The sequence below is a fragment of the Oncorhynchus masou genome, chromosome 1 (assembly GCF_036934945.1).
Source record: "Oncorhynchus masou masou isolate Uvic2021 chromosome 1, UVic_Omas_1.1, whole genome shotgun sequence".
Classification (NCBI taxonomy): Eukaryota; Metazoa; Chordata; class Actinopteri; order Salmoniformes; family Salmonidae; genus Oncorhynchus; species Oncorhynchus masou.
In genome coordinates, this window is record NC_088212.1 from 30030402 (window position 1) to 30053806 (window position 23405).

The window sequence follows — 23405 nt, forward strand, 5'->3', positions numbered from 1 at the left end:
AGGACATTGCACCAACTCGGCAGCTAACAAAGGCAGTTGTTTCCAGGAAACTAATACACTGTGATTTAATTATAATGGCAATACTAGCTACTGTGGTTATCTAGCTTGGAGGAAGTATTTATTGTTGTTTGCAATGCGTCTGTGCACTCAGCTAGCTACCATCCCATAGCCTACATTTCATATGGGGCGACAGGTAGCCTAGCTGGCCAGTAACCGAACGGTCGCTGGTTCAAATCCCAGAGCCGACTAGGTGAAAGATCAGTCTGTGCCCTTGAGCAAAGCACTTACCTCGAAATGCTCTTGTAAGTCGCTCTGGATAAGAGCGTCTGCTAAATTACTAAAATGTCAAATATGAAGTTTGACTGGATCATGACATTTAACCGTGAATGTACTGAGAATTCCCTCTTCTTTTTTTGTTGGCTCCCCCACATGGGGGGTTGTGCTCACTGATTGACTCAAAGTCAAGTTGTTGGCCACTGACTAGCATTGCGATTCTACAAGTGGGAACGTCAGATTGGCCACTACCATGTCGGCACGCAGCAGGTACCACTTTTGTTCTAGCAAGAGTAGAAATGGCTTCCTACTGTGATAAATACCTAGCGGAAGTGAGATTCTCTGTGTTTTTGATTCTTTAGATTATCCTTGTGATTTGTTCATTTGACGCTTGTCCTTATTTGGCTTAAAGATGTTTTCAAAACTTTGAAACAGTTGTCCCCTAGCATGATCAATACTATAATAAAAGATAAGACTTCAAATTTATTCTGGAAAAATGTCCAGAATTAAACATGTTTAAGAGAGGGGTCTTTATAGGTGCAGTTGCAATATGGCGAGTTGGAATGATAAGATGCCAACTCCTCCACACCTTCCATTGGTATAATTTCTCATCCATTTACATGGTTTGATACAAAATCCTTACAAACGTGAATGACTTTTTTGCTGCATAGTTAGACCAGTTAGCTACATTAAAAAATCTCTAATCAAGCCTATATGACATGGAGTAAGCCAAGGAGTCCTTTTGTTTGATTTGTACATGGGCTGGAAAGGCCTGCTATTGGAAATCCCTGAAGCAGGCTTTGGGGGGCAGGTCTGATTCTCGTGTGAAATGGGAAGGATCTATAGCTGTGGGCTGAGTTGACTGGGGCTGTATGGATGTGTTGGCAGCGAGAGCGCTGGTCATGAATAGGGTCTTTGACTACCTCAGACTTGCCCTAAAAAGCAGGACAAAGACCCCAGGGCAACTACTTCGAGCCTCACAGCTGAGCTACAGAATGCTGCCTTCGCCCAATGTTCCTCTCTCCTTGCCTGATTTAAATACTACAGTGGCTTTAAGCTTTCTGGAGACCAAGGCTTAGATCCACTTCTATATGCCACATTTGCTATCAACACTCTCCAGTGTTTTTGTTTACAACATGCTACTGCTTGGAGGCTATTTACGTGAGACATTGTGTTGAATCTTTGGAAGAGCAGTGCATATGCCTCAGTGAATTCCTTTTAAACAGACTGGTTATTATTGGTTTGTTTAATCTATTTTTCGATAATATGTTTTGCTATGTTATTCCATTTCTTTTCTCCTTCTTTGCTATAACTCATATTAGTTTTGGCTTAGCAAAGCCCCTCGTTAAACATGTATAACTAGCTCCATGGAACCTCTCTCTCGCTTGTTGTTGGTAACCACAGCTTTGCTTGGCGTCAGGCGGGTGAAGTTGTTCATTAGGGAACAGTTTTGTTTGCTCTCGGATAATACGGAGGTGTTGGCAAATAAATTAGATTAAATGAGATGAAGACTTTGACCTCAAATTAGTTGTTTGCTTCGTTATTTTGATTGAGCAGTGTGCTTGCTAACCTATGGTTTAAGATGCTCATAAGAAGAAAAAGGCACAATCTTATCAGCAGCGTTAATGGGTCAGTTCAGCCCTGTCCAGACACTCTCTCCCCATAGGGTCTCCTGTTTCAGATGTCACTCAGAGCTTTGTTTGCCCCCCAAAGGTGAAGGGTGAGAGGTCAAGGTTCAGGGCCACTTGGCTGAGTGGGCACCAAACCCCACCGAGCACATCCGTTCCCTTTTTCGGACCAGCTCTAAGCTGTGAAAAGAGAGGGAAAAAGCCACTCTATTGTTTAAAAAAACAATTATATCACAATGATTTATTTCAAATAAATGTTTGGGTTCACTCTAATCCATTAATGTGATCATGGTGGTTAAATACTTTCACATGGATGTAAGGACATTGGCTTAGAACTTGAGATATGGATATGGTGTCTTATTGCAGGCTACGCTAGTGCCATTGTATAACTGTTATTTGTATTTTTGCTGGAGGCCTACTTTGTGGTTCTCCCTCAATAATTACCCTTCACCTCCATACATAATGGCATTTAGATTGATTGAGCTTTTCATAAACGTCTGACTTATTATTTGCATGTGAAAAGTCATATTGTGAGGTTTACTCAAGGACTCTCCGTCTCCAAATCAACAATCTTGTTTTGCACCTCAGCAAAATTTCACACCACACATATAAAAGACTCTCAGCCTTTTTGTCCATAACACCTCCAAAGTTTGTGAGCCAAAGACCTCTCTCGTCAGCCCCCACCAACAACTCCAGCCTCTTTCCGTCCCACCTCCCCCACCCCCAAAATGTCCTCCAGTCAGGTTTATTATGCAGTTTCACGCAGACCAAAATTGCAGCTGCATGGAGAGCAATCTGGATCACATTATCTCAGGCGATGTGATTTATAAATTGTTTCTCAGGCCATAAATCCCTACTGTAATTGTGCACAAGCTCCCCTCTCCCTTCTCTCCACCCTCCCCCTTCTTTCCTCCATCAGCTCCCCCCCCCCTCTCTCTTTCTGTCTCTGTCTCACTCTGAGACACAGCTTACAGTGCTTGGGTCATCTCCATGTTTTTTTGCAGGAGTGAGCACTTTGGATTTGGAAGAAGTTTGTTACACTGTAAAGTAGGATAGGTTTAGTTTTTTTGGAAAGAATATATCTGGAAATAAATATATTTTCTTCCACTCTCCATCAACAAAACTACTACGTGAGCTAAACAGCATGTGCGGTATTGCTATGGCCAGTGGTGATTGTGGAGAGTGGTCCGTGTTCAGGTCTGTGGCTGCGTGGTCTTGGCTCTACATTCCCCAACACTCTCAGTGTAATTGGTACACTGCCCTGTTCCTGCCTGGGAATCTGATATTTGCTGCAGCCCCTGAACGTAATCACCTTGCTCCTCTCATAAGAATGTATACCGATCTGAATTATAGTAATATGCAGCCCCTGAACATAACCACCTTGCCCCTCTCATAAGAATGTATACCGATCTGAATTATAGTAATATACAGCCCCTGAACATAACCACCTTGCCCCTCTCATAAGAATGTATACCGATCTGAATTATAGTAATATACAGCCCCTGAACATAACCACCTTGCCCCTCTCATAAGAATGTATACCGATCTGAATTATAGTAATATACAGCCCCTGAACATAATCACCTTGCCCCTCTCATAAGAATGTATACCGATCTGAATTATAGTAATATACAGCCCCTGAACATAACCACCTTGCCCCTCTCATAAGAATGTATACGGTTCCGAATTATAGTAATATGCAGCGACTGGAATTTTCTTGCAAAATGCAAGGTCAGCCTTTAGTTGATGTTGGTGTAGTTACAGCATCTTTATGGATCTCAATATCTTGCCATTGGCATTTAGTGGCCCTCCATTCTCCCTGATAAAAGCCTCCATGATATCATTGGCATTTAGTGGCCCTCTATTCTCCCTGATAAAAGCCTCCATGATATCATTGGCATTCATCAAGACTACTGGCTAACATTGTGCCTTTGGGACTTCCCGTCATTCCTCTCAGATACAGATCATTTTATTTCATTTGACATGGCATTTATTATCTGTAAAGATTTGATTTCTTTAAAATCACTGAATTTCATCCGCCTCCCTTTTCCTCCAAACCCTTTCAAAATGATTTGTTCAAGAGGTTTTTCCTAAGTATTGACAGGGACTGAGAGGTTAATGTGTGCTTAGGAAGGTGAAGATTCCCCTGCACATGTTTACTACTCCATTGTTTAGCTGTCAGGCGACTTGGTGATCCTTGAAGAGGTTTAATGACCTTATGACCCAGGCTCGTTTTGCTCTGTGTTCCTCCTTAAGGCGGATGTTTCTGGAATTAGGGAACTGGCAAGCAGGAGTATGTGCTGACTGCTTGCTCTGGGTTTAAATTGACTTTCTTAAGAAAGTGTCATTTTATTTACAATTGTACTAGTGAACATTTGAATGATTTTATATGGTAACCGTTGTTTAGCCCATTTTAACATTTTCGTCTTGAAAGATAAGTCAGCAACACAGTCTAACTTTGTTTGATTAATACTTTTTACATGAATACAATGTCCAAAATCCTGCCATATTAAAATTGAACTTGAACAATGTGACTTGGATGTATGGGCTGAAGTACCGCAAGACAAACATAGTGTTCAGGCATACATACCCGCTGTGTGTGTGTGTGTGGTGTGTGTGTGTGTGAGGGAGAGAGAGTTAGCAGTGGGGTGAGAGGGATGTCAGGCAGTAAAACTGAGACGAGGCAGGGCTGAGACTTCAGGCCCTGAGATTTGGGCCTGCTAGCAGTGCAAACACTGGAGGCATCTGCAGGCAGCTGTGTGTGTGTGTGTGTGTGTGTGTGTGTGTGTGTGTGTGTGTGTGTGTGTGTGTGTGTGTGTGTGTGTGTGTGTGTGTGTGTGTGTGTGTGTGTGTGTGTGTGTGTGTGTGTGTGTGTGTGTGTGGTGAGGGTGGAGCTGGTGGAGGAGGCTGGGTGGCATTGGGGGGGGGGCTGCAGAGAGAACACAATCATCCCTCTGTTTTCATAAGACTTGTGGTATGTGAGAGCAGAAACAAATGTGTTTAATTTAGGCCCTTTTTCTCTCTCCCCTTCTCCCCAGCACCCCACCCACTGACCCCACTTTTTCAAACGTGCTTTTTCTAAAAGATGCTTCATGGCCTCCTACCTCTGTCCGCTGCTCTGTGGAAGTTTTAAAAGACTAGACAAAATCGGCCTGGTTTGCTCTGTCAGAAAGCACTTATAGAAAAGTTGGCAGACTTATCATCGATTTAAGATCAAATTTACTCTGAGGTGTAAATATTTATCTACATTTTCTGTAAAAAGTGTATTCCTATGTTTCTCCTTCAGTTTAGAAGTGATTACTGTGTAGTGGACTTTTTCCCTGTCGTGTGAGGGTGCATGGTGGACTTATTATTGCGTCTTAATCAGCTTGGCAGGCACCACACTCCCCATTATATTGGTAACCCATGCTGTCCCTTTTAGTCTGTGTTTTGGTTAAACATGAAAAATGCAGGTTTCAATGATGTGCAATTTGTTTAGATGTTGCACTTTTGTTTCTGTCCCTCGCTCTCGCACACGCACATGCACACATACATGCACATACACACATACATGCACATACACACATACATGCACATACATGCACATACACACACACGCACATACACACACACATGCACACACATACACACACACGCACACACACACACACACACACACACACACACACACACACACACACACACACACACACATACATGCACACACACATACATACACACATACATGCACATACACGCACACACATGCACACACACATACATACACACATACATGCACATACACGCACACACATGCACACACACATACATGCACATACATACATGCACACGCACACACACACACACACACACACACATACATGCACATACATACACGCACACACACGTACATACACACATACATGCACATACACGCACACACATGCACACACACATGCACATAGAGTTCATTTGATTTCTCTGTTGCGCTTTACAGTAAACATCCAGCCAATCACTGTTAACCACCACATGTTCTGGTGTTAATTACACAGAGGTTTACGGCCGTGCATTTCAATGAAAGTAGGCTGCTCCCCAAACAATAAAATGTTGTGTTCCTGCACACACTGGACAAACAATGCCAGTAGAAATGATGCGAAAGACAGACGACGTCTTCTTCGTTATTGGTGTAGCATGGTTTGATATTGGACTGCATTTACACTAGGCTTAACAGAGAAGCCTATCAGAAACCAGATACCCCAGGTATGGAAAACCACATAACTGACTACAACAGCATGGCAGCCTCCTGTCCTCTCATGCCAGACACATCATTCTTTTCTTGTGGCTCTAATTATACATTCTGTTTTATTTGACCTGCCTGTTGTTGTGTTCTGTAATACAATTGCTCACTTATTACAAACTTTCGCCCCAACAAGGCCTCACAAATGCTTATTTTCCTTAACCACATTTTATAGAAATTGTCTTAAAGTCAATTAAATAGAATAAAAACTATACTGTGCTTCCTTTAAAAAAGGCATTCACTCTGCTGCCGTAGCAACACACTTTAGGCTCTGGCTACAGGAAGCAATAATTCAGGATCACATCAAAACCCCCAAAATTAACCCTGAAATAACTGCGTGAGCTGTAAAAATGCATAGTCTCACTAAAGCCATTGTATTTTCCTCTCTAGTAAAACCCCCAAGGCACTATTCAGAAAGGCCAACATAAGAGTAAGCAAAATCCAACACATAACTTGGGCTTGCACTTCATGTTCATGTAAAAAAAGATTGTGTTTTGAGACTGAAGTCTAAATTCATTAGTGGGACTTTACAAACAAAACCTAATGTTTGCATCCTAAATAACTCAGGGCTTGAAGACCAGTTTGGCGCTTTTCAAAATATGCATGAGCTAGTCATATGACACGAAAGCTCATTGAGTTAAATGAAATTGAATCTCTGGTATGTTTGTGAAATATTTAGAAGTATTTTCCCTGTTGAGTATCAAACCAATACCAAAAGTGTGGATGAATTAGCAAGTTGTTTGTCTGTGTCTTAAACCTCCACTTTGTAGCGACTGTGGCAATGATGTCAGCTCTGTATTGGACTAAGATTGATAGTTGTGAGAAAGCATCGATGGATGTTATGTTGGATTTATCTGGGACTCTTTGGCACAGTCTGTTGGGGAATCTTCGAAAAGCCCCTCCAATGTGTTTTTAAGACCTCCCTCAGCCTGCCTTCCCTCTTCACTCTCCTCTCTCCAGCTTTGCACTAATAGTTATTTTGTGTACAAGAGCATGTTAAGAGGCAAATGAGCTTGGCCTTCATAGGCCACGTTACCATAGAAACCAGTGCACTCTGGATGGCTGACCTTTGACCCATTTTCCCCGGCTGTGAATAAGAGAGCAGGGCGACCAACCGGGTCACAATAGAGGCCCAACGAGCGGAGGGAGTGCCCCTGTCACAGTCACTTAACTTCACTCCTCTACTTACTAATGGATACTTCAAATGTGCTAGCCATTAGCAGGATGCTAGTGACACTGCTGGAAACAGCGACCTTCTCAGGGTTAGCCCCACACATAAACTGGATGTTTGCTCTGGGCTGGGGGGCATTGAGCAATATCATTCTGTTATTCACATATCCTACCACACACATCTATAGTTTTTGATGTACTCATATTCAAAATGGCGTAGTTGGTATTGTATCCATTTTATGGCATGTGCATTTGGAACAAAGTTTTTCCTGAAAATACTGTTTTTTTGGGGGGGATTATGGTACCAACACTGAAAGTGTTGAAAGTGATTTGATAATGTCTCTTTGTATTGCCTTGGAGTAGTTCATACATTTGTAGGAGACACCAAGATAAATGTAAACACTACATTGTTTAGTGTAAGAATATAACTCTTTAAGGCAATATTTGTCTTTTAATGTGAAGAGCATCTTGTTATTTACTGACAACCCTATAAAGGTGGCCAGTGTATATCTATGTTTAGGTATGACATGATAAATACAGTGTGTGGATATATTCACAGTAAATAATTGTTATTTCCATCAATTATGTACGTACCATAATATTTTCTCCATGTTTTATTTCTCCTTGTAAGTTCCTTAGTTTTCCTCAGGATTGTTTTCATTGACAACTTCCTCCCAAGATAATCCACTTTACTGCAGAGAGTCAGACTGGATAATGGGCTGTTTTTCCACAAGGATCGTTCCATGTTATTTCAGCAAGCCATGACACCCACCATCTCCGATTTTTCTGAAATCATTTCTGTAGTTAGAAACAGATATTACCATTCCCGCAACATTATTTTGTTGAAGCGTAATTTTATCTCTAATAAGAAGTATACAATATCAGTTTTCTATGTTTGACAAGTAGTATGTTTACTGAACAGAAATCTAAACGCAACATGCAAAATTGTATTGAGTTAGATATAAGTTATATATAAGGAAATTAGTCAATTTAAGTAAATGCATTAGGCCCTAATCTATGGATTTCACAACTGGGGGAAAGAGACATGCATATGTTGGTCACAGATACTTAAAAAAAGGTAGGGGTGTGGATCAGAAAACCAGTCAGTATCTGGTGTGACCATGCAATGCAAATCATCTCCTTCACATAGAGTTGATCAGGCTGTGGAATGTTGTTCAACTCCTCTTCAATGGCTGTGTGAAATTGCTGGATATTTGCAGGAACTGGAACACGCTGTCGTACATGTCAACCCAGAGCATTCCAAACATGCTCAATGGGTGACATGTCTGGTGAGTATGCAGGCCAGAGAACTGGGACATTTTCAGCTCTGTTTCAGAACATTCTATTCTCTGCCAATAGCGCTGGTGGACATTCCTGCAGTGAGCATACCAATTGCATGCTCCCTCAACTTGAGATATGATCTGTGGCATTGTGTTGTGTGACAACTGCACATTTTAGTGGCCTTTTATTTTGCATCTGTGTACAAGGTGCACCTGTGTAATGATCATGCTGTTTAATCAGCTTCTTGATATGCCACACCTGCCAGGTGGATGGATTATCTTGGCAAAGGAGAAATGCTCACTAACAGGGATGTAAACAAATTTGTGAGAGGAATAAGCATTTTGTGCGTATGACATGGAACCAACACTTTACAAATTGCGTTTATATTTTTGTTCAGTGTAGAGGCATCTCGGAGTATTATTTATTTATCCTATGTAATGTATTTCGTTTTTTTCCCCTGTTCAGATAATTACTCATTTAAGTTATTGGGTTTATGTCCCATCCTTCATCCTGATGTTACCAGGTTCTGACCACTAGATGGTTTTGTTCCAGGTGATTTTTATAACATTTTTTTAATCCCCCCCACACCCCAGTGTTTGGTCCAAATGTTAAAGGGATATTTCACCCAAATTCTAAAATGACATATTGGTTTCTATGTGCAGTCTATGGACAAGGTATGACAGCAACCCATGCTTTGGTTTTGTTTAACTGGCCTTTGTTTCAAATGCTAATACTTTAGTATTTGTGGCACAAAAAAAATCAATGGTACCTATATTGGCATTTGCGTGCTCCATTTCCAAATCCTCTATAAGTAAAATTCTCGAGTTACACAATACATTTTAATTTTTTACATCTTAATTTGGACATGAAGCGTGAAAATTGTAATTTAGGTACAATTTACCTTAATTGGATTTGAAACAATGGGCAACAAAACCAACGCATGGATTTCTGTCATACCTTGACCATAGGATGCGTACATGGTATGGAAACCAATGTCTTTTTGGAATTTGGGTGATCTATCCCTTTAACATTGAGGTGTGGGGATTCTTTGAAAAGACCTAGAACAGCACCATCTAGTGGCCAGAACCTGGTAATATCAGGATGTAAGATGGGACATAAACCTAACTTAAATGACTAATTCTCTGAACAGGGGAAATAAACATCACCATACTACATGTGAGACATAGAGAACTCAGAACTGATATTATATACTCGTTGTTGGGGTGGGGTGCGGAGTGTCCATGGGTGGCTTTTGTCCCCCTTTCTTTGGATTCCTCATGTCTAACTCATTGTTAGAAAAGGGTCCAAATCAGATGTTAGGTACTATATTGAATTAAAATTAAACAAATCCTATACATTTAAATGGACAATTTGGGTGCAATAAATTAGCTTCTCAGATCAAATTATATTTCAACAAAATAATGAAACAATTTCAGAACAATCTGAGATTGTGGGTCCTCTTTGTGCTTTATGAGGTGGAACGACCCACTAACAACTATTTCTGTGCCCAGTAGCAGCCAAGCTGACCAGCGGAACTGCTTGTCATTTCCCCATCAATTAACCACTAATTAGCACAATGAGGGCTGGACTTGGCCTATGTCTATGTAATTGCCCGCAATGTCTGCAAACAATGGGTCTTAATTCAAACTCGGTGACAAGGTGGGACTACTTACAGCAATTGTCTTTGCTCTGCAAGGTTATAATTGTAAGTCATGCATAGATCAAGTGGAAGTGTCAATGGCTCGCATAAGCAGGTGATTTGAGCGGAGAGAAACGGGAGGGGAAGACTATGGTGTAAGGTTGACAAATGTGGCAAATGTGTGGAGCTGCTATTCATATGGGTAGAGGATCATTAACACCTCACTCTAACAGCAAGCTGTGTGGCCCAAGCTGTGTGGCCCATTTGTTTTCTGTTGGAGGGCAAAAGGAAACCATAGGGAGGGGCTCTCCACACAGTAGGTGATTGACATTATCTACTGGAGCAATCCCTGGAAGCATTCCTCTGGCCCTGCTGTTTGGAGAGGAGAGGGGTGCGAGGGGGCTTGATGCCACAGTGCAAGGCAGCTTTAGGGCAGGTCTGAGCTGGAGTGTCACTGTCAATTAATCTGTTGCCATTGAAATCTTAGAACAGTGTATTAACATTTTAAAGTCATTTGGTTAGTAATTTGTAACCATAAAACATGGGTCTACAATAGGGTTTTTAGGCAAGATTGCTCTTTGTAATAGACATTGTAGACACTCCAAAGACACATTTTTGTAGTTTTGTTTGACTAGAACAGAAGACTCTTGAGGGTGTGATTGACATCAGATTGATAACACTTTTTAAAACACTCCAGTCTGCAGATAGTTGGTGGAAAAGTTTGGCCTGTTTAATTCTCTCTCTGGCAGTGTCTGATTTTACTTTGACAACAAATGTCCAGACATCTGCCTCTCCTCTCCTCCATGCTCTGATGTTGCCTGGCCAGCAGTATGGCACCACACACTTCAGAGATGACAAAGACACTTGGCCATGTTCCCCCCCCCCTGCTCTGTGAGAGAAATTGAACAATTAGAACCCAACTCTGGCAGTCCGCATGCCCCAGAGCATATGCTGTATTCTCTCTGTTCGAAAAACCAAAGAGTTAATCTTGGCTTTTTGGAAATTTTCTGTGGCGACTTTGCCACCTTTGTTGCATCTGGGTCCCTGACATGTAGCACAGTATTCTACTGATGTCTATTTTGAGTTCTGGAGGCTGGAAGACAGAGAGGCATGGAAATGGATCAGATATTTGCAGAAGTTGACTATTTGCACAGCTCTCACAGCTTTTTATCTGACACTCTTCTCTAGAGCAGTCTCTACAGTGAAACCAGCGTCTCGATGGAGGCCAAACATAGGCCTGCTCAAATTGTTTCTAATGAAATTAAGGACATCTGTCAAGCATTACAGGACTGCCTGAAGTTTACTGTAAAATGTAATTGCTGATTTTAGTTTAGCAGTGTTTTCAATCTATTACAGACTATTCAATAAGACTGCAGCCATGGGAACCTCCTTTTCAATAGTATCTTCCTATTTACCGTGTCATCCTTTCAAGTACCTTTTTTATTTGGGGGGGATTTAATGAAGTCTCCTAACCAGGTTTCTGTGTTCTAGTCAAAAACACCATTTGGATTTGATTTTGATTGAATGAGGGAGGGACACTAGATTCAGCCACGGGCTGATTGTTTTCCGGAGTGGATGGTCAGGGGGCAGGAACATAATTCTAATAATTTGTTCACTGCAAATTGACCACGTCTTAGTCCAAAAATAGATTGTTTTGAACATAAGAATCATTTCATAACTAGATTACATTGAGACATGATCACTTGTCTCTTTTTATTTTTTTCTCATGGGAATACTTGGAGAACCAATTTTCTAAATGAAACACATTTTTAACAGAATTCCTGGTAATTTTAGCAACCTCTGGCCTAATTGTTCTGTTATTTTGCAGAGAGAACATGCCATTCCCATTTGGATTTGAAGCTTCCTCCCCGTACTTAGAGTAAAGTAAAGTTCTTCATGAGGAACACTGATCTTTTGCCAATATACAGCTCATTTGGAAAGTATTCAGACCCCTTTCCCCTTTCCACATTTTGTTACGTTACAGCCTTATTCTCAAATTGATTACTTTACACACAATCTACACACAATACCTCAAAATGACAAAGCGAATAAGGTTTTTCGAAATGTTTGCAACAAATAATTTTTTTATTTTAAGTATTCAGACCTGTTGCTATGAGACTTGAAATTGAGCTCCGGTGCATCCTGTTTCCATTGATCATCCTTGATGTTTCTACAACTTAGTTGTAGTCCACCTGTGGTACATTCAAATGATTGGACATGTTTTGGAAAGGCACACACCTGTCCATGTAAGGTCCTACAGTTGACAGTGCAGGTCAAAGCAAAAAATAAATACAAATAAAAAACATGAGGTCGAAGGAATTGTCCATACAACTCAGAGACAGGCTTGTGTTGAGGTCCAGATCTGGGGAAGGGTACCAAAAAATGTCTGCAGCAATGTCTGCAGCCTCTGTCATTTTTAAATGGAAGAAGTTTGGAACCACCAAGACTTTTCCTAAGCTGGCTGCCCGTCCAAGCCAAGCAATCGGGGGAGAAGGGCCTTGGTCAAGGAGGTGACCAAGAACCCGATGAGAGCTCCAGAGTTCCTCTGTGGAGATGGGAAAACCTTCCAGAAGGACAAACATCTCTGCAGGACTCCACCAATCAGGCCTTTATTGTGAGTGGTCAGACGGAAGCCACTCCTCAGTAAAAGGCACATGACGGCTCGCTTGGAGACTCTCAGACCATGATAAACAAGATTCTCTGGTCTGACCAAGGTTGAACTCTTTGGCCTGTATGTCAAGTGTCACGTCTGGAGGAAACCTGGCACCATCCCTATGGTGGTGGCAGCATCAAGCTGTGGGGATGTTTTTCAGCGGCAGGGACTGGGAGACTAGTCCGGATCGAGGCAAAGATGAATGGAGCAATGGAGTGCTCAGGACCTCAGACTGGAGCGAAGGTTTACCTTCCAACATGATAACGACTCTAAGCACACAGCCAAGACAACGCAGCTTCTGAACAAGTCTCTGAATGTCCTTGAGTGGCTCAGCCAGAGCCCTGACTTGAACCCGATCGAACATCTCTGGAGAGACCGGAAAACGCTCCCCATCCAACCTGACAGAGCTTGAGAGCATCTGCAGAGGAGAATGGGACAAACTCCCCAAATACAGGTGTGCCATGCTTGAAACGTCATACCCAGGAAGAGTCGAGTCTGTAATCACTGGCAAAGGTGCTTCAACAAAGTACAGGGGGTCTAAATACTTATGTAAATGTGCTATTTTTTTATTTGAATCCATTTTCAAATAAGGCTGCAACGTAACAAAATGTGGAAAAAGTTAAGCGGTCTGAATACTTTCCGTGTGTGTGTGTGTGTGTGTGTGTGTGTGTAAGACTGTGTCAGGAAAGATTTATAAGAAGCATTTGAATAACTTAGGCTCCTCTGAGTTGATTCCTGAGTTGTTTTTCTCCCTCTTGCTCTCCTTGTCTCCCCTACCACAGCCCACTGGACTGTTCTCTCTCTCTTGTTAGTGAGTGAGTGAGTTGTGTGTAGTTGACTACAGTGAGGTAGGGTGTGTAAGGTTGAGTAGACATTTGTAGGGAGGGTAGTGGAAGATGGTAGTTTGAGGGTTTCTTTCTCTGACCAGCCGCTCCATCGTGTACAGTGGCAATTATTTAAAGGAGGCTGACTCTTCTGAATATAAAAGTGCCCTAGGGCATGTTCCCCAGTCCTGCCAGAAGCGGTCAAATAAGGGAACGGGGGGGGGGGAGGGAGCTGGGGGTAGGCATGGTCAGGGTAGACCAAATGCTCACAATAGGGCTTGTTTCATTTGTGGAGGGACTCGTGAATGACATAGATTAGACAGTGAAAACTGTATTGTTTTGTTTTCTCCCCCCAGAAAGCAGCATTCATTAGGCAGTATGCACAGCGCATAATACATGTTCAATGGGGAGCGAGCAGCCTCTAAAAGCAAGGGCCTTCTGACAGTTGTATGGACTTGGGCCCATTAGTTGGAACCTGCGATTCAGCCTTGAGCAGTGTGGTGAAAATGAAAAGGGCTGATGTCAACTCCAAGAATTCCCCCCCTTTTAGATGGGAATAAGGGTCCCCCCTCCTCCCTCAGTACTCTATTGGACCCCAGCTGTCAGGAAACAATACCCTCTGCCTGCTCTGACAAACTCATTCCTGAATGTTTTTTTCCCCTCTCTCCCTTTCCCCCTGCTGCTATAATGTCTTTTCCATTTTTAACCCGCAGTCATCCAAGTTTCCTTCCTCTCTACAAACTCAGAGTGATGAATGAAGCTTTAAAAATCAAATCCTGCACAGATGATTGATAAGTCTTTTAAGCCTTGAATAGGCTTTTGTCATCTTTCACATGCGTGCAGTGAGTTTTCCCCACCATTGCCTTGGTTTATGTAATATGAGAAACGTGTCTTATTGTACAAGATGGCCTTTCCCCATGCAAAATACTCTTTCATTTGTTTGATTCTGGGATGTGGATTTGAGAAGTTGAACAGCAGGACACAATTACGGTACGAGTCAAATGTGTGTGTGTGTGTGTGTGTGTGTGTGAGAGAGAGAGAACATGTATGTTTAAGTGCACTAGCCCCTGAAACAGCTGAGCTGTTAAAATGGTCTTAACCTTTTGATCAGTGCAGTGAAACAGTCAAAGGTCCACTGATAAGGCCTAAGCATAGGTGGCTGAGGTTGGTTACAGGGACCATCATTCTCTCTCTATAAAGCCTGCTTCCGACCTAGCCATTTTGGGGAGTGCCATACACAACATAAATTAAACTACTGAGTAATGTGCTAAACTTCTCGCAACTAGTGGATCCATTACTAAACAGCAATGCTGTTACATTACTAATGACACATGCAGAGGTGTTGGAATCATGTTGGTATTCAGATGAACTTTGATACCACATGTCTATGTGTGCTCGCACAAATGCATTATAAACTGAAATGAAAACCCTTTTAATGAATTTGAAGTCGTTGGATACCATGGAGAAAATCCACATGCATGACAATCTGCTGTATCCGGTATTTAAACAGATTCACAAAGCAGATGGTGGAGCTCTGCATGGAACAGATCAGCAGCTCCACACAGCCCCAGACTGATAGGGAAAATATATTTGAAACGTGTTGCTTTCAGGAGGAGATAGAACAACTCCTGTATACATGATCCTGTTCCAAAGTGAGGATGCATGGGCTGGGCTGCCATAAAATAACAATTAGTGCCCCCCCCTCAAAATTAAAGGAAAACACTAATGCTCCATATAATGATGACTATGATAACAAGATGAAAAATGCTAACAAGGAAAGTGGATTAGTTTGGTTTGGGTCAAAAGGCCAAAACAATTCACCAGGATGCCATAGGCTTAGTGTTGAGACCCCACCCCTGCCTTTCCCGCCCGTTCTGATGGAGCTTCCTTCCAGCTGTCCCTTCCCACCCGCTAGTCGATGGGCGCCCACAGCTGGACGCTTGTTTTTTTTCTCTGACAAACGGAGATTTCACAGTCCCCCTCCAGTCTGCTGTGTTCACTTCCCTCTCCCCCGCTCTGCCAAAAGCCAGTGTCTGACTCCAACAACATGTGAGTCTCATACAGGTGTCTGTCAGAGTTCTGTCTTTCTGCTGGCTCTCACACCATTTATGACATCTGCTCTGGAATAGCTCAACCATATTTCATGCAGTTCAGTCTCAACAAGTATTAGCGAGTTGGTCTAAACCAGTGCTTCTCAATTCTTTTCTGTTACCCCCCCACTAGGAAGAAGTAAACATTTCGCGCCCCCCAACTCTCCGCCGCGACTGTAAATAGTATAATTTGTCTATAAAATTGTTATAAGTACACCTCTGCATAACATTGTATCCATTGTATTTGATACTGAAAAATAAATAAAATGAAATATAATCAATAAATAATACATTAAAATTGATCAGCAACATTAACCCAGGAGCACAATATATGAAACACTTTGACCTATAAAACAAAAATGAATAAAACAATTTGCAGATTTTTTTTAAAATCAAAATGAGGAAGTCAGGATTAATGGCTACAAGGAGCACGTTTTGCAGAGCACAGCTTTTCAAAGCGGGGTTTGAAGCATGATACTGCAACTCTCAGCTCCTGCTCAATGTTTAGCTGGGATCTGTACTTTGTCTTCAGTGCAGCAACAGCAGAGAAGCCAGTCTCACAAAGATAAGATGTTGCAAAAGGAAGAAGAATGCCCATGGCCCTCTGCCCTAAGAGTGGATACTGCCTCTCTACACTCAGACAGAATTCACTCAGTGTCTGCGATGTGAACCTCAGTCTCAATGTGGAGTCAGACGTCATATCAATGAACTGGTCCTCCTCTGCAGAGCTGAAACTAGTTGGAGTTGGTGCATTGAAAGGATCGCTCACCCAGTCATATTGGGAACTGAGGAGCTGAAACCAGTTGGAGTTGGTGCATTGAAAGGATCGCTCACCCAGTCATATTGGGAACTGTTTTCAGGGAAGTACTTTTATTTTTGCAGCACTTGAGTCATCCAGCATGACAGAGACCCTGTCTAATGCTGCAGGCAGTATCAGCTCCTCTGCTGTGGAGTGGGTTTTTTTTTCACTGAGCAATTTGGTACCTCACCTAATATGATGCTAACAGTGCTGGTTTACTGAAGTAGCGTTCACAAAGCGGGACGATTGTTGGCAGTATTCTGCTCAAGCGGCTTATCAGCGTGATTGAGGTGTAATGTCTTTAAGTGACGTCTTAATTTATTTGGCTTCATGCTGTCCGCTGCCAACATTTCTAGACGCAGTAAACATACCGGTCTTTCCTCGTCTCCCACCGCAGTCACAGTGAAGCCAAGCGCTACATACGCTTCGTCTTAGCTTTCGGGAGACTTACGTTTGTCTCATTATCTCCGTCCCTCTCCACCTTTCTTTTCATCCCTGTTAAATATTTTTCCATGGTGTCTCTTAAGGGTTTGTTATCTGCACTTCATACCTCCTGCTCTGTGCTGTGTGCTCTTGTTCAGTGAAATAAAAAAAACTACTCCCTGCAGCAGAAAAAAGTTCCCCGGGGGTCACACGGGTGCGCCCCCTATTTGAGAAGGACTGGTCTAAACACATTATAGCAAGTTCGATAATAGCATGTGGTGTAAAAATGTGTGAGTGGTACATTTGAGTGTGCACCAAGCATATTTGGTATCATTGTATAAGAAATACATTCCTTTTCACTCTTTTCACCCGCCCCACGTGTTTTTGTATGCTTGTCCTTACTGTATTATTTCAGTGTCCAGACATGTGTGTTTCATGTTACCTATTCTTCACCCCACAGTACCTGCAGATGAAATGGCCTCTACTGGATGTTCCTGGAGCTGCCGGACTCAAAGACCCCCGCTCCCCCACCCCAGGACACCTAGTGAGTACACCAAACCATCCATCCAGCCACCCCCGCTCCCCCACCCCAGGACACCTAGTGAGTACACAACACCATCCATCCAGCCACCCCCGCTCCCCCACCCCAGGACACCTAGTGAGTACACCAAACCATCCATCCAGCCACCCCCGCTCCCCCACCCCAGGACACCTAGTGAGTACACCATACCATCCATCCAGCCACCTCCGCTCCCCCACCCCAGGACACCTAGTGAGTACACCATACCATCCATCCAGCCACCCCCGCTCCCCCACCCCAGGACACCTAGTGAGTACACCATACCATCCATCCAGCCACCCCCGCTCCCCCACCCCAGGACACCTAGTGAGTACACAACACCATCCATCCAGCCACCCCCGCACACCTAATGAGTACACCATACAGCCACCCCCGTTCTCCCCCACCCCAGGACACCTAGTGAGTACACCATACCATCCATCCAGCCACCCCCGCTTCCCCACCCCAGGACACCTAATGAGTACACCATACCATCCATCCAGCCACCCCCGCTCCCCCATCCCAGGACACCTAATGAGTACACCATCCAGCCATCCCCGCTCCCCCACCCCAGGACACCTAATGAGTACACCATCCAGCCACTCCCGCTTCCCCACCCCAGGACACCTAATGAGTACACCATCCAGCCACCCCCGCTCCCCCACCCCAGGACACCTAGTGAGTACACCATACCAACCATCCAGCCACCCCCGCTCCCCCACCCCAGGACACATAGTGAGTACACAACACCATCCATCCAGCCACCCCTGCTCCCCCACCCCAGGACACCTAGTGAGTACACAACACCATCCATCCAGCCACCCCCGCACCCCCCCCCACCCCAGGACACCTAGTGAGTACACAACACCATCCATCCAGCCACCCCCGCACACCTAATGAGTACACCATACAGCCACCCCCGTTCTCTCCCACCCCAGGACACCTAGTGAGTACACCATACCATCCATCCAGCCACCCCCGCTCTCCCACCCCAGGACACCTAGTGAGTACACCATACCATCCATCCAGCCACCCCGCTCCCCCACCGCAGGACACCTAATGAATACACCATCCAGCCACTCCCGCTCCCCCACCGCAGGACACCTAATGAGTACACCATCCAGCCTCCCCCGCTCCCCCACCGCAGGACACCTAATGAGTACACCATCCAGCCACTCCCGCTCCCCCACCGCAGGACACCTAATGAGTACACCATCCAGCCACCCCCGCTCCCCCGCTCCCCCGCTCCCCCACCCCAGGACACCTAATGAGTACACCATCCAGCCACCCCCGCTTCCCCACCCCAGGACACCTAATGAGTACACCGTCCAGCCATCCCCGCTCCCCCACCCCAGGACACCTAATGAGTACACCATCCAGCCACCCCCGCTTCCCCACCCCAGGACACCTAATGAGTACACCGTCCAGCCATCCCCGCTCCCCCACCCCAGGACACCTAATGAGTACACCATCCAGCCACCCCCGCTTCCCCACCCCAGGACACCTAATGAGTACACCATCCAGCCACCCCCGCTTCCCCACCCCAGGACACCTAATGAGTACACCGTCCAGCCATCCCCGCTCCCCCACCCCAGGACACCTAATGAGTACACCGTCCAGCCATCCCCGCTCCCCCACCCCAGGACACCTAGTGAGTACACCATCCAGCCACCCCTGCTTCCCCACCCCAGGACACATAGTGAGTACACCATACCATCCATCCAGCCACCCCCGCTCCCCCATCCCAGGACACATAGTGAGTACACAACACCATCCATCCAGCCACCCCCGCACACCTAATGAGTACACCATCCAGCCACCCCCGCTCCCCACCCCAGGACACCTAATGAGTACACCGTCCAGCCATCCCCGCTCCCCCACCCCAGGACACCTAATGAGTACACCATCCAGCCACCCCCGCTTCCCCACCCCAGGACACCTAATGAGTACACCATCCAGCCACCCCCGCTTCCCCACCCCAGGACACCTAATGAGTACACCGTCCAGCCATCCCCGCTCCCCCCACCCCAGGACACCTAGTGAGTACACCATCCAGCCACCCCTGCTTCCCCACCCCAGGACACATAGTGAGTACACCATACCATCCATCCAGCCACCCCCGCTCCCCCATCCCAGGACACATAGTGAGTACACAACACCATCCATCCAGCCACCCCCGCACACCTAATGAGTACACCATCCAGCCACCCCCGCTTCCCCACCCCAGGACACTTAATGAGTACACCATCCAGCCACCCCCGCTCCCCCACCGCAGGACACCTAATGAGTACACCATCCAGCCATCCCCGCTCCCCCACCCCAGGACACCTAGTGAGTACACCATCCAGCCACCCCCGCTTCCCCACCCCAGGACACCTAGTGAGTACACCATCCAGCCACCCCCGCTTCCCCACCCCAGGACACCTAGTGAGTACACCATCCAGCCACCCCCGCTTCCCCACCCCAGGACACCTAGTGAGTACACCATCCAGCCACCCCCACTTCCCCACCCCAGGACACCTAGTGAGTACACCATCCAGCCAGCTTCCCCACCCCAGGACACCTAGTGAGTACACCATCCAGCCACCCCCACTTCCCCACCGCAGGACACCTAGTGAGTACACCATCCAGCCACCCCCGCTTCCCCACCCCAGGACACCTAGTGAGTACACCATACCATCCATCCAGCCACTCACTGTGTCTAGTAACGGCTCCCAGTATTGTACCTCATATCTGGGTGATCTGGGGTTAGGGAAGTGATCTGGTAGTTGTGCTCAACGAGCCACCCATGGTTACCACACTGTGGTTAAATAATCACAGTGACTCAGCCTGTGACCTTAGTGATTCCGGCTAGACGGGTCTGTTTAGTTTGGTGTGTTTGTCGGATCGCATAAACACAATGATGCACTTGACAAAGTCTTCATTGAGTGGCGTCAATGGGAAGCTGTTGTCAGTGGGTGCAGTGCAGGCCTTGCCCTGGGGAATCCAGAGCTTCTCTGTGGCTGACTTCCCTCTCAATTGGAAGCCAATTAAATATATTTTATTAGAGTGCTGACCTGTCATTGCTGACCTGTCAGTGACTCTCTGTGAGTATGGCTCGTTTGTCTGTGGGACACAGGGCTCGCTGTGCCCTGTTTTGTTCCTGCCGATGGATTTTATTTTATTTACTTAATATATGACATTATGAAATGCACGGGCCTGTATTTTAGGGCAGCAAAAAAATGTGAATAAGGAGCAGGGTAATTGCAATTGAATTAGGAGGAAATGAAAGGGGCTATTGAAGACTTGACGAGGAACCTGAGGTCTTTGGCTTGGTTCCATGCTGCCCTACCTTGGCTGAACTCAAGATTCGCATGAAAGAAACCTACTAATGTTTCTCTGTGACGAGCCTTCTATATTTGTGCGACCTTCATCTTTATTGAATGTCCATTGAACCAGGAAGGTTGATAGTGAGAGACTTATAGTGAATGAGGACCACGACTTTGACATTCAGATGTGAAGGATTTAGTTGATTTTGAAGGAGAATATTTTACTTATTTTAATTGCCTAACTTTCAATTTTGTAGTGGACAGTTTGCTTGTTCCCATTTCAAGTCACTGTCTCCTTTCTCGTTTATATTTTCTTGCCCTTCAGCTCAATCTCTTCGGTCCACAGAGTATTTTAGAGTGGTCATGTTAACCAGAAGAGGATGTAGCCAAGAGAAAATCAGGTGATCTGAGAGACAAGGTCATCAGATGTGTGAGCAGAAGCGTCCTCTGATACCCATTCAGTCTGAAACACCCCACTGTGCCCTTACCCCCACCATCCACCACCTCCCACCCACACACACACACCATGGCCATATGCCCACATGCCCCTCTGGTGAGCTGCTGCCAGGGAGCCTGGCTGATTATGTGCTCATTACCCCAGCAGTAGAGAGGGGGAGCAGGAGGCAGGCTCCATAAGGCCTGCAGGGCCCCAGCACTGCACTAATGAGAGCAGGGGGAGCGGATGGGGTCCGTGGGGGTCCAGGGATTACTGCCCAGGGGCCAGGGCCAGCCAGTCAGAGGGACCTGAGGAGAGGGATCCAGGGGACAGCAGCATATTTATGTATTCCTGCTCTCTTCTGCAAGCACTCATTACATGTTATAATTGTATATTCATGACGGCTGGTGTGGAGATGAGTTTTTGTCTGGTATTGATTATGTGGGACTTCTGGGGATGACCGTCAAGTATCTTCCACTGTTGATACGACTTATCTGCCCTCAAATGTGTTTGTTGAAAGCCCTTCTCCCCCTTAGTGTCTTTGCTGATTTAATATTTAGCTGCATCACTACAACAGTGATGAGATGGTGATGCCATTGGTTATGATCATATTCCTGGTGCCTCAGATCACCAATTGTCCCTCACAGTGCCTGGCCTGCAGCAGACAATGTGCATTATAATGAATGATGGAGCTGGTCTCTCGTTGTGTTAGTGGACCAGGAGTGAGAGGAGTCTGAAATAGAAATGAAACCCTTCTGTGCATTTGAGAAGCCCGGAAACAGGGAAGGCTGTCTGTCCTGTCGCTGCTGTGCAGATTGGGTCCATAAGGCCCGTATGCTAATCAGAGCCTGCTCCGGCCGAGATCCTCAATTATTCACGAGACGACAGGTTTATTTAGCATTCAGTTGGTATTGCTTTTGGTAGTATGGGGGTGGGGTTTGGAGTTGGGGTGGGGGTGGGGGGCTGGATATGGAGAAGGGAACAAGCTTGTCTGTGAATACCACCCCACCGCCCCAATATCACACCCTGTGTTCAGAGAGCTGCCTATTCATGTATTATACATCAAAGGCGATGCAAGGCCAGGTGATGCATTGTGGGTGTCAGCCTCAGCCTTGTCAGTCACCAGTAGCGGTATGCCATCGGACTAGACTGGACAGGGAGAGAGCTGCCTGCCTTCTGCCTCCTCAGATCACAGCAGCAATAACACACTCCTCAAACTAGACTAACTCTGCCTAATCATCACCATGGTGATCAAGCTGTGTCAATAGCACACACTTCCGCTCATTCAAGTCATTCTACCATTCCTACTGATTTTTCCATGTTAGACATGTCATTGGTAACAAGTGACTCACTGTTAAGCAAGTTTACGAAGTAATGTGACTTCCTAACGAGGTCTGATAGTCCTGACTTCAGTGTCTATCTGCCCAGTTCAGTCATCAGATGATCAGTACTCTCAGCTCAAATATGGCCTCCTGTTCTGAATGTTTCAATACCCCATTACAGCGCAATCATGATGACAGGAGCGCTGTCTTGGTTCCCCGTGTGTCAGCAGCATGTCATAATTCACTTAGTGGAGTATGGCAGTCACCTGGTTGCTTGTTAATTGAATTGAAGTGGTAAGACCTCAGCACTGACATGGATTTCCATTCCAAAGATGGCTGCTCCATGAAGTGCCCGTGCATTTTTCAGCACATTAGACTGAGTAGAAGTTTTTGTAAAGACGACAGAGAATGGTACAGGTTGGGTGTTGCCAAAGATACTTTCTGCTAGCTCGCAGTCCAAAATAGTTTGAAAGACCTTTGACTGGGTGTCCTCTGAGATTTGCCAGTGTTGCATTACGCATTGAACAACCAGAGTCCATCATGAAATCAAAGGCTTTGGGAAGCCTGAACTGAATACTGATGGAAAGGCTGCAGTCCTTCCATGGCTCTGCAGAAACACTGCTTTTATAGACACACACTAATAGGAATCAGGTCCCAATATCCAAGTACATAGCCACTAATAAACAATAAAGTGCACTTGTTCCCTCAATTTTTGGGGGCACTG

General features: G+C 45.2%; 1 protein-coding gene across 2 annotated transcripts in view; it reads left to right on the top strand.

Moving 5' to 3' along the window:
- LOC135541733 (transcription factor 7-like 1-B) overlaps window positions 1-23405 on the top strand; it is a 51258-nt gene that overhangs the window by 10991 nt on the left and 16862 nt on the right. For both annotated transcript variants that reach the window (XM_064968062.1, XM_064968071.1), the window contains exon 4: window positions 17517-17600. In XM_064968062.1, coding sequence (XP_064824134.1) covers window positions 17517-17600 — 84 coding nt within the window. The remainder of the gene's footprint in view (window positions 1-17516; window positions 17601-23405) is intronic.